The sequence below is a fragment of the Manis javanica genome, chromosome 3 (assembly GCF_040802235.1).
Source record: "Manis javanica isolate MJ-LG chromosome 3, MJ_LKY, whole genome shotgun sequence".
In the NCBI taxonomy this organism is placed as follows: domain Eukaryota; kingdom Metazoa; phylum Chordata; class Mammalia; order Pholidota; family Manidae; genus Manis; species Manis javanica.
The window spans coordinates 44165424-44177983 of record NC_133158.1 but is presented as its reverse complement, the minus strand read 5'-3'; the positions used below and the strand labels follow the sequence as shown (position 1 = coordinate 44177983).

Genomic DNA, 12560 nt, shown 5'->3' with positions numbered 1-12560 from the left:
CAGACATTCCCATGAAAGCCGCAGATAACACTGGGCTTCAGAGGGGAGGGGGTATATGAGCGTGTGTGTACGGAGGACAGACGGGGTGGGGGCAGTGGATTCGAAAGTTATGGAAACGTGTAAACTGAGGAGTTTGAAGCAGGGACCCTCAGATTCCATCACAGGCACTGACTTGCCTGGTTTGGGGGAGACATGAGCTGTAATTCGGGAGTGATGCTGATAACAGAACCTCCATTTCAGCAATAGCTGCCATTAGTCTGTGGCTCCCATGCACCGGGCATTTTGCTAAGGGACGGTATATGGCCGCTCACGTCAGCCTCACTGTCTCTGTGAGGCTTGGAGAGAGGATAAGGCACCTGCCCCAGGAATCATGGCTGGGGAGGGGTGGGATCCGGGCAGGGTGAGTCTGGGGTCATAATAACCGGAATCACACCATGTCACTCATTTCCAACACTCAGCCCTCAGGCTGTGGTCAGGGTGTGGACACGCATGCAGCCAAGGTAACTAAATCTCAAAACCCAGCTTTCAGGGGAATCTGGTCTGCTGCCTGATTCACGGTTGCTTCCTCCTCCTCAGGCCCTTGTGACCATGTGGGCTTGGTCTCAGCTGCTCCCAGCCCAGTGCTCTGAGATACGCTGCAGGAGAAATGACAATGGCCGTCATTTCAGGCCATCCAGGCTGTGATTTTCTAGAATAGTGGTTCTTCACCTTTGCATCATGGAGTCCACTGAGGATATCATGAAAGCTATGATGTTTCTTGCCAGAAAAATGCATACATTTTTGCATGTGTTGTCAAGGGGCCCCAGAACCCTCAAGGGGTCCTGTAAGTATGCTGGGGCCCATGAGCCGAAGTTCAGGAGGCCTGATTTATAAGGCTCCCAAGTTCAAGTAACGGAGTGAAGCCGCATTAGACTGAGACACACTATCAAGCTATCTTGGCAGGAGCCATCTAAGGAGCAAGAAAATTGTAATTTACTAATGTTATGTGTTGAAATGTCCTTTGTGTGAGCAAAAGAAAGTGAAAACAAGCCTCATCCCTGTTGTCAGATGAAAGGGTGGCCTGTAGGCAATCCTGGGGAATCTGGAGAGCACCCTGTGGGGTTACGGCCATCACAGCTTCACCACGGGGCAGCCAGGGGCTGTACTCCCCCTTGGAGGAGTGTCACAGAGCAACTGCAGGGGCTACATGAGATTTTTTTCTAGATAATGAGGAGTGGGTGACGCTATGTGGGTCCTGGAGGCAGCATGTGAGGGCAGGAAGGCAGGGAGGGTGAATGGAGTCTGGGGGTAGCTTTGGGTCTGTGGCTGGGGGGCTTACTGTATGCCATGCCCAACACCCTGGCAATGGCAAGCTTGAGAGTGGCCTGAAGTCAAAGCCTGTCCCCAAGCCCTGTCCAGTATGGCCAAGGCCCTGGGGACTGTCTGAACGGGGCTGACTTGTGTTGGTGTGTGCACAGCATGTGCATGCAAATTCTGGCAGCAAAGAGACATGAACCTGGCCTCCAGGGTCTTTCCCTGGGCTGAGCCTGAGGGAGGGTGGCTCAGGACCAGGCTGGCCTGGGGCCGGTGGGCTGGCTCTGGGAACCAGGGGGGGTCCTTAGATCCCAAGAGTAGCTGCTCTCCAGGGAGAGCCTGCTCCTGTTTGATAAGGGATGCTCTTGTGTGCTGCAGGCTGCGATCAGACAGGACCCACACAGGGCAGCGAGGAGTGGAGAGCCGCTTGTGCACCATGGGCCACAGATCCAAACAGAAATCAGTTCTTGGAAACACACAGGCTCAGATCAGCCAGGGACAGAGAATTGGAGGGGGGCTGCAGTTTTGGTGCCTGGAGAAACATTAGGGATGGCTCACCCGCTTGAGAGATCCAGTGGCGTTTGGAACTACATTGTTACCATGAAGGACCACATTCCCCAGACCCCAGATGGTCCCTGTGCAGAGGCGAGAGGCTTCTGCAGCCCTGACGGGCTGGGTGAGGGGTGCAATGCTGTCCCCAGATGCCAAATTTGATTGACAGTAGAGATAACCCCTCTGTGTTTTCTGCCAAAGGTTGTTAGCATTATCTGATGAGCTGGGTCCCTATTCCTAGGTGACAGTTGGCAAAAGAGAAACTAGAATTGAGCTGGTAACATAGAATCAGGAAGTTGGAAGGATTTGCGCTGATTAGTTTCCTATTTCACTGTTTTTCTCTGACCATTCATTCCAAACATGATGGCCTGATTTCTCCTCTGCCCACAGAGTCCTCACATCTGATTCCAAAAATGTGTGTCTGTTAGGGGGATAGGGGTGTGTGTAGTCAGTTAAATTGTTCTGTTACTGGAGTACTGGTTTCTAAAAGCATCAGAGTGAGAAAACTTCTCAGATAGGAGCCTCAGAGAGTTCATGACCACTGCCTTCCCAGTAAGTCCCAGCACCAGGCCCTGACAGCAGCAAAATGTACACAAAACTCAGTGCCAGCCATCCTGGGAGTCCAGAGTTCTCACCTGAGAAGCTGCCTTAATTTCCTGACCTCTCCTGATCAGGCAGAAAGCTCTCCCCTGTTGAATTTAGAAATATTTGCAGCCCACATTTTAAAAAATGACTTGTAAAAAAGGGAGAGTACTTCTTTACTTAAGCAGTGCAACTTCTTTTCTATTAAAAACTTTTTTTTCAGCTTGAAATCCCCACTTTATTGATTATCCTTAAACAGCCAGGGTTAGGAAAAAGACACTGGCTGTTGGTTTCCAAAGACACCACTTCTGTGGACCCCGTAACACAGAGGATGAAAATACCTCCCCGTGGATCTTGGAAGCCACTCTCTCTCTTCCTTCCTATCCTATAACCTTCTAATTTTCTTCTTCAGAACAACTTTCTGGAAATATTCCTGTGTCCGGCACTGTCTACACATGTGTTTTTTCCTTCCCTCCGACCAATAGGGTCACTTGCTATTTGTATGTATTGGGTTATGTATAGAGAGCTCGTATTTTACAACGTATTTTCACACGTGTCATCTCATTTAATTGTCACGATAACCCTGTGAGAAGGCATAATTCTTCCCATTTTACTGACTCAGAGAGGTGAAGCACTTCCTCCGCAATCACAGAATCAGAAGTGGTGGAACCAGAAAGCCAGACTGCCTGGGGCATGCACGGAGGCCTGCTCACCGCACCCGGGCCGCCTCTCGGTCACATCACCTGCCAGCCCTCTCCACGGCCGCCACGGGGAGCCTCTGAGGACTCCCTTAACTTTGACCCAGACATAAAAGATTCCTTTCTCTCCCAAGGAGGGTTTTCACTTGGAGGCCCCTGCTTGAAGTTTTCAAAACTGTGGTTAGCACCTCAAGGAGACTCGTTTGCATTTTTATGTAACACATTTCAACAACACTGCAAAATTCTTCAGCGTATACAAGATCAAAATCAAGTGTTGGGAGGGAAAAGGGGGGAATCATTGTCCCTTTTTAGCAATTCCATGCGAAGCTTTCCCCCAGGGCAGCCCTCTTTTGCTGTCATTCTGTCCTGCCGCATTTTGGATGGAGGGCTCGAGTTCATCTGTGATGGCTTTTCTGCGTTTGTACAGTCAGGTGTGGGAACGGGTGATTTTTAGGACCACGTTAAGAGATGAACATACAGGATGATGAAATGATGGTAATTTCTTTTTTGCGACTACCTGGAAGGCAGGTGGGTATGGTGTGTGTGTGCATGCTGTGTGTGCACATGCATGGCTGTGTGTGTCTGCACTGTAATGTATCCCATTATCTGTTGAAATAACAATAAAACATTTAACTGCACCTGATAGAAGCTTTTCCAGGTCAGATAAGCAGAGAGCAGGAGCTCCCTTGCTGTGGTGCCTGGTATCACCCCGTTGCCACTTCTGGGGACACGGAATCTGCCTGGGCAGGGCATCTGGGCAGCAGCCAGGGCACCGGCTCCACCCGGGGCAGATGGGCACCAACATCCGCGCTCCCCCTCGTCCCCGGTGCTCATAGTGAAACAGCCGTGTGCCCTGCAGAGGCGCTGCCCTGGCTGTGTCCTGCCTCGTTGTGACCGTTTTCATCCACTTCATTAAGAGTCAGCCAAACAAATATGCACAGGACAAAAGGACAAGAGAGAGCCAGCCCTGTGTTTGTTCGTTGTTTCTTTTTCTTAAGGCACCACTGGGCAACAGACAGGCTCACTGTGTGTCTTCTATCTTCATGCTTCTATATCTTTTTCTTAAATTATTTTTTTACTTTCCAGTATTTAAATATGACTTTGAAGGGTTAAAAATTTCAGGCGCTTGAAGCTGAAATCCTTTATAAAGCCACCCAAAGCTTATGAAGAACTGGTAAGATTAATTATGACATAATGCCCCACTCTACTAATTAGTTGGTGTGGTTTGAGTTGGCTGTATGGGAGGAATTGGCCAACTCTAGAACTGTTTCTCTGCGACTCATGCTCACGTCTAATCCCCTCCACGGGGCACCTCCTGGTCCAGGTCTTGTGCTTCTTAAACCCACTCTCTGCTCCCTCTCTGCCTAGGGTCTCTATGTACTTTCAACCACCCTGCCTTTTGAAATCCATTGCATGTTTTAGAATCGGACTTGAATACCACAGGTTTTCATTCTGTGGTCACTGATTCTACAAACAAGTGGGAGTTACACTCTCATGGGAGGACCTCAGCTCTGTGCTCTTGTCTAACCTGAGTGCCTTCTGCTGGAGGGGAGCTGTGCCCACCCCAGGCCGATGGGGAGAGAACCCATGAGAGAAGGCTGGCTAAGGGCAGGGGCCAACTTCTTTGTGGCCCTCCCCCAACACCAAACCATGAAGAGAGGAGATGTGGGAAAATCTTCAATGTCTGCATTTCTAAATTCCACCCATCCTTTAAGATTTTTTTTCCCCCATGAGTTTTCCTTAATCCTGAAGCTGAGATCTGTGCTCCTGTGAAAGGCACATCCGCGACACACACTATGCTTCATCACCGATTGAATTAGTAGCTAGATAGGCTTCTCTGTTACCTCCTCTTCCAAAACACAGGTTCCTTCATTCGTGAGGGTAAAGTCTCTGGTTGATTGTACTTACATCTTTTAGAGGGCCTTGTATATTAGAGCCTAAATATATATTTGTGGAATAGAAAAATGTTTCATAAATTTAAAATATACCAAAACAATTGCAAATATATTCCTTGCATTAGGGGAAGATGAACCAAATTGGTCAACGTTGGTCGTTCTCATCTGTGGTTTCCTTAATATTTCATCAATATGTTATTATTTTTTAAATTGCCATTTCAACTTTGGATTTCATTGATATGACAATTTGTCTTAAGATTCTTGCTAATCAGTTCCTCAAGAGCATAGAATTTAGATGTCAAAATTACACACTGGGTATGTGTAACACATATTTCAAAGCAACCCTACTTCAGAACTATGATTTTTTTTCATCATATAAAAGTATAGAAAACAGCTTGATGTTTTCATTGTCCTATTGGAAATGAGAGACTAACTAGAATAATTTCTTAGTGAAATAGGATAGATACTGGTTATTGTGTAGGTAGCCTTTGAATATCTCACACACACACTCACACGCATATTGAAATTCACTTATAAATCCACTCCCTTGACTCAACAATATGGCAGAGATACTTTAAAGCCAACCTATCAATACAACAATTAAGAAGAGGAAATCTGATCAAAGCCTTGTAATCAGAAAGAAATTTAGCCAATAGAACATTATACAAATGGAGAAAGACGTAAGCCCTTCACTGTACACCAGATGCACAACCATTGACTGATAAGCAGCATGCAGTAAAAGCTGGTCCACTTGAGGCCCTTTCTTTGCTGGTTTAGTTACAAAGGAATGAAAACAATGTCATCATAAGATGCCCTTTCATATAAAATAGTTGGCAACATGGATCCTAAACATGGAGCTGGACATTTCTGTCTCACTGTAGCTGTGTGTTTCGGTGATGAGGTTTCTGGTTGCTTGATTTCATATGTATTTTCAAAAGGAAATCTATGGGCAAGCCAGCATGCAAATAACAAAACGCATGAAAGCAGACCTCTGAAAAGAACAAACCTGAGCCCATGAATTGGGCTCTTCCACAGGAAAAGCAGGACAGGAATGGGAGTGCTAAAGGCGGAGACCATCACTGGCTAGGCTGCCCAGAGCCTGGCTCAATGTCCATGGGAACCCGAGTGAAGCATGTGGCTCCGCATCCCAGACACAAGGGCATGTGGGCATGCTGCTGACAACTGGCTGGATTTTTACCTCCCCTTCCACTGTGTGTCCAGCCCAGCAAAAGGCCAAACCCCAGCTGTAGCCAAGAAATGGGTTGTTCTGTTTTGTTTTAAACAAGTGTTTATGGAGACAATTGCAAATTTAAGCACAGAAAGACCTCGTTAGGTAAAATGAAGCATTCTTCTTCCTTACTTTTCACCGTGAGGTACATGGACTTGCTGACGTCCGCGCCCACATCGTTGCTGACCTTGCAGAGGTAGTAGCCGCTGTCTTCTTCCACGACGTGCTTGATCAACAAAGACCCATTGCTGAGGACCTGGATTCGGCCATTCAGGGCAATTGGTTGGAACTGGGGAACCCCAGCACCTGGAACAGAATGGAAAGAGGAGCATGAGTCAAACAGGGGCACACATGGGGAGACACGGAGCTCAATTTCCCCTAGACTAACAAGGAGGAGTGATGGACACCGAACACCCATCACAGAGGACAGTCACGGCATACACCACAGTTTTATTGTTTCTTTCCTCCAAGATTGAAATTCTTGTCTGGAGAGAAACATATTTATTTAAAATGACAGTATTTCAAATAAAGAATAAGAAATCTTACAAGTAGTCTCTACATAAAAAGCCAAATTTGATGAGTGTTAAGTAGCTGATAAATTATTCAAGGACACATCACAGTAGACTACAGAAGTAGACATTTCTCATGGGACTCAATACATTCCTTGTGTTCTCAGGGACTTAATATGACTGCAAACAAGGAGTGCTCCAGGGACATGACATTTGAAGGCCTTGCTCGCTGCACACATCTGAGTCCATGAAAAGAATTCAAATATTGCAGACTTCTCTTCTCAGACTGGTTGTATTCCAGTCTAGAAATACAGCCACTGTTAATATCACTTAATGTTACTTAAATAAATAAGTCAGATCATTGCACTAAGACAGCACAGAACTAAGGCTCTGTTCTCTTTAGAGTGCTTGCTTTCAGAGATGATGGCACCGGTGTGATGTGCTATGATCACAGACATGAGATTCATAGGGAGCATCCATATGGAACTATTCTGAAAAAGACATCTTTTAGAAATAACAAAATAGGGGATTAAGTTCTTGAGAGATCTCTGGGAAGACAGTGGTTTTATTAACCTGCTGTGTTGCTTGACCCTCTTCTGGGGGCATTGGATGGGACCAGGAGGGCATGAGGGCTGATAGGGCCTCTCTCTTCTGTAACCTGAGTCTAAGAATTTGGGGAGAAGGGTCAGAACTGAGGGCCAATTTCTCCTTCCTGGAGAAACCCCAAAACTGGGGCCAAGGATGTTACTTTTGTTCTTGTTTAATCAGGATTGGATGCTGAATATTATTAGCTACTTTTTCATCATATATTGAAATGATCATATGTTTTTTTCCTATAAAAGTTTTAAGGATTCAGTTTTATAAATTATTATAATCATTCCTGTGGGTAGCATGTTCTTTAGGGAAAGGATAAAGGATATTACTGAAACTTAAAAATCAAGGAAAAAGCCTTTAATTTTTATTTAAATGTTTAAATTTTGCCCACAAAATCTATAAAGGCTCTTGATGCCTTTCTCAAAGTGAACTTCAAGTTGGAAGTGAGATCTAGACTGATACACAGGACCTGAAAATTTAGCCACATGTAGATTAAAAAAAATATATCCATAATGCAGCAAACCAGGAAATCTGAAAATGGTATGGAATTGATAAATTATGCAAAACACTGCTATAAAACCCTAAAAATCTGATGAAATGCTGATAGAATGTAGTTACAGGATCATTCATGTCAAAAACACATCTGTTTTCCTTTCCTCAAATAATTTTCTCAAGAAAAATATTTGTAACATTTGACACATTTATACTAAAGAATTATAAAATTTAACTATACTGCTAAGCTGTCTCAATTAAATAGCTGGAAAAGAAGCCTCTTCATTACTAAAAGGTTATAATGAAGACAGAAATAGAGTATTCGTGCATTTGAAAAACTTGAAATCTTTCTTTTTTATGACAAAATTAAGCTAACATGCAGGGTTGCGCAGCTGATAGATCCGATCATGCTTGCTGAACAGCTGTAGTGAGCCAGCCCACCTACCCTGGGGAAGCACTGGTTTAATCTGAGGAAAGTGGACTTTGTCATGGTTTGATGGAATTATTGGTCACCTACTTCAGATTCATTATTAATTAAAGAGAAATGTTTAACACAGTGCATATAATGTTCAAAAATCTTGTTGGCATAAGGAAAACACTTTGGGTAATTAGATAGAAGACACACTACAGCAACCAGAAGCCATTAATTAAAAAGATGCCAATTTTCTGAGTAACTGGGGTCAGTGGGGACAATTTTAATGTTCGATTACATGCAAAGAAAATGTTAAATCATTATGTAAGGCACATACTGAGTTCTTGGGCATGTTAACACCGTGTGACCTTATTTATTGAAATGATAGGCCTCATGGGAATGGGGACAGTGGAACAAGGGTGGCTGAATGTTACCCCTTGAGTCACTCCGAAGGCAGCAGCAAGGGTGGCTGGTAATTGTTGCGCCTTTTCTCCACTCTGAAGGCTGTGCTGGTGCTCTAGAGCGAGAGCACTTGGCTGAGAGTTGTCAGCAGAATTTGGCACTAACGTTATCTCTTAAATGTATGAACTGTGCCCCTGAGCAAGTCGTTTATTTTCTCTGCATCCTTAATTTCCTCAACTGTGAAATGGGAAGAACAAGCCATTTACATGCTATATAGCTTGTTGTTTGCACCAAAGGAAATGAGATTGCATGAGTGCAGGCATGCAAATGCCCACACACAAGGACCAGAAGTTAGTCAGTGAGCACCTTCAGTGTGGAAGAAGACTGATGTGAAGGTAGGAGAAGAGCAGATAGGAGAGCCCTGTGCTTCCTGGGTGGCCCCCACACGGGAAGCTGTACACTACTACTTCTCACCCAGACACCACAAACACAGTCCCCATTATCCGTGTGGAGCAGGTGGTGTTCCTGTTTTTCTTGCTCAGGAAGAGGTTTTCCTTCTACGAGAGTAACTGGCATGTTGCAGGGAGTGAGTAAGCACAGAAAGAGATGTGGATGCGGGGAGGAGAGAGCACGGAGGAGCAGCCCGGGCAGCCTCATCTGCTCAGGCTTAGCATCAGCGTGGAGCCCTTGCTCGGCGGCCAAGGGCTGGGTTCTGGGTGCCCTGCTCCAGAGGACAACCCAGAAGGGCGCTGAGGCACTGGTCCAGCCCAGGCTGGGGAGCTGCACTGACCCAAAGAGAGCAGCTTCCCCAGGGCACAACAGGGCCCCATTTTGTCCACGTGTGTGCATCAGATACTGTGTGCTGATCCTTAACACCACTGTTGCCCTTTTAAACGTCCAGATTGCAGGGACAGGAACCTGCAAAAATATTTCCCTGGCTGACTGGTCACCCGGTGCTGGTTTGTATTTCACCAGGAAGAGGCACTTGAATACGATGTGGAATGTGGAAGGAAGGAGAGCCCGTCATTCTCTTTCAGAAGCAGAGAATCGAGGCATGAGCAGATGCCAAACATCCAATTCCAGGAGACAGATGGCTGCTTTAGGCGTGGAGGCGGCTGTGGCCACAGATGGGAGAAGCTTTCGTGGCCTCCACATTTCTCATGTTCCTGAAAGGTAGTTGAATTTCTCTCATCCTTTCAAAAATTCTGTGTGCATCCAATTCCCTGTATTAAGTCCCTACTTGATTAAACACGACACGGTAACCGGAACAGCATCAGGCTTACTTCCTGTGTAAATCTGCAAATAATTATGCTCACTGTGCAATTCTGTTTTCTTCCCTTGGTCCCTTTATGTTTGTTCTGAAGAACCCTATCCAATGAGAACAACTGAACGTGGGTGGCTGAGATCAGTGCCCGCCGAGGGCAGGTTACAGTTTGGTATCCACTTGTTTAGTGTGCTGATTTCGTGGCTTTAACTCTGTCCCTCATCTGCAAGGGTCCTTGATCATCATCCTTGGGGGACACTGGTCCCTCACTTGCCAGCAAATGGAACCATGAACACAATGAGGTGGGAGGCAGTTTAAGTGGCTTGATTATGCCAATGCCACCACGACCTTGCACTGGGACTTGGGCCTATGAGGAGCTGTGTCCACCATATGAGGTCTTCAGCCACCTCCTCCCTGAAGCCAGAGGTCCCCAAACATTTGCCCTCAGTGTGGCCACCTCTGTTTATAAGAGGGCTGCTAGAATGTTCCTGGGGAAAGGCAATGAGAGAGGCGTGGAGGAAAAAAGGGAAAGTGAGGGCAAGGTGGGCCCCAGTCTCTCTAGTCCTGGAACCCTACTAAGGCTCAGGGTGATTTCTGCTTCCTTGGGCCCGGGGTCTATGGTGATATCGGAGCAGCTCCCAGAGCCACTGGGAGGCCACAGAAGGGTTTCACTCCGGGTGAGTTTTATTCCACTACCAAATGGACAAAATAAAACAGTATGTTGCACAGTGTTCCTCTTTGCTCTGCTCACAGCCCCTCCCCACGCATGCAGCATGGCTCAGTGAGGCCCACTGCCCTGGCCCAGGGGCGCATGGCAGGGCTGCTTGGCTGTAATGGGGGAGCCATGCTCCCCTTTGAAGCTGGGTTTATTTATACCATTTGTGTGAAACAGGAGGGAGGTGTTGCTTTCTCCGTTTTAGATTCTCCAAGCTCTTTCCCTATATTAGTTCAGGAGTTATATGTTGTCACATAGTTGTGTGATGGTGGGGACAAGGAACACTGAGTGACAGGTGAGACCCGATAGCCTGAAAGAGCCTCGTGCACACGTTTGGAGCAGTTGCTGCTGGAAAGACCTAAGAGGGTCACTGCAGGTCCAGCGAGCCAATGGCATGGGAGAGGCTGGACCCGGGGGTCAGAAGCTTGGAGAGTCCTGTCCCACAGACAGCAGGGCAGTGGTGAGCCCAGGCACAGGCACAGTTAGAGGGGCAGGCAGGCAGGGAGGGGGCCAGTGGGCTGGCAGCCACAGCTAAATGACTGGTCTCAAGGACACAAAGGCAGACATCCAGCTTCCAGGATAGGGTGTGAAGCGGACTCTTCTTCTAAGCAAAGGCTGTGAGCTGGTGGTCAAGGTAGAGGAATAGGGCTAAGTGCCCTTGACTCTGGACCAGGGGAACTCAGACCCAGGTCAGGGCAGAGTGAAACCTGCAGGGATACAGGGAGCAAGATTAAGGGGTCAGAGCTGGGAAGCAACTTCGGGGGATCAGAGAGGCAAGGACCATCCTGTCTGGGGCACACAAACCTCCCCCGCTGAGTTATTTCAACAAGAAACCTCTCCTTCCTAGAAGGCAGGCAGAGGGCAATTTTGTGGGAGGATGTGTTTGTCCTGATCAGACTTATCTTCTGGATGGAAAGTGAATGATCTGCAGCGTGGCTGCCTCATGACGTCAGAGGAGGAGGCGGCCTTGGGCATCTCACCGGGGAAGTCTGGAGCTGGTGTTGTCAGGAAATATATTCTGGAAGTAACCTGCTTGAGGGACTTGGGCTTGTCCCATGCCACGTGTTCTTCATGGCATTCTGAGACATAGGCCTTAGGGACTACGGAGGGCCCGAGGATGTCAATTTGACCTTGGGAGTGACCTTGGGAGCCAGGCCAAGGTGAGGCATTCTGCGGCAAGCCCTTGAAGCGAAGGAGGCTCTAGGGGGCCCTGTGAGCTGTTTGGACAGGTATTGAGCATAGAGCTTGTTTCTTAGTCTGGAAGGGAGCACACTGCATGGGAACATCCAGGGAACTGTTGTGAATGCCAGGTTTTGTTTCTATGGATTTCTAAACAAAAATTCATGTCCCTGTTGCCCCTTGTAAAAAGTGTGTCACAAGAGGGGAGGGTTTTGGTAGGTTGATGCCAAGCAGAAGAGGACGCTTCAGGGACCTGGGTAGTAGGGGACAGACTGCTGTCTACCAGGTAGTAAGGTAGACTGCATCTTGAGGGTACAGAAATGGCAACCCCCAACAGCTTTTTGGGGACAGTGGAGATGGCTGAGTAAAAATAAAATCTGTTGTGCACCAAATAGTGATGGATTATCTCAAGCTCCAAGGAAAACTGGACTTGGAGAAACTTTGATCTTAGGATGTGTTACAGCTAAGAGCAGGAAGGACACAGGAAGAGGAGTGGGGAGAAAGCCAATCTAGAGAGAAACAGGCAGGAAAAGGAGGGTTCCCTGCCAACTGCAGCCTTCTGTGGGCACTAGAGAGGAAGAAAATAGGAACTCCCCAAATTAAGGCAACCTCTCCCTTGCTGGGAGAAGAAAGAGCTGAGGACAGCTGCAGACATTGGCTACAGATGTGAGATCTTTCCACCTGGAAAACCGAAGAGCATCAAAAATGTGGTAGGCAGAAGCTTATAAACACGCACTACTACAGA

The 12560-nt window shown here is 47.0% G+C and overlaps 1 protein-coding gene across 2 annotated transcripts in view; it reads right to left on the bottom strand.

The window, feature by feature from the left end:
• Nucleotides 1-12560, bottom strand: part of DSCAM (DS cell adhesion molecule) — a 718205-nt gene that overhangs the window by 226678 nt on the left and 478967 nt on the right. For both annotated transcript variants that reach the window (XM_073231316.1, XM_073231317.1), the window contains exon 11: nt 6381-6554. In XM_073231316.1, coding sequence (XP_073087417.1) covers nt 6381-6554 — 174 coding nt within the window. The remainder of the gene's footprint in view (nt 1-6380; nt 6555-12560) is intronic.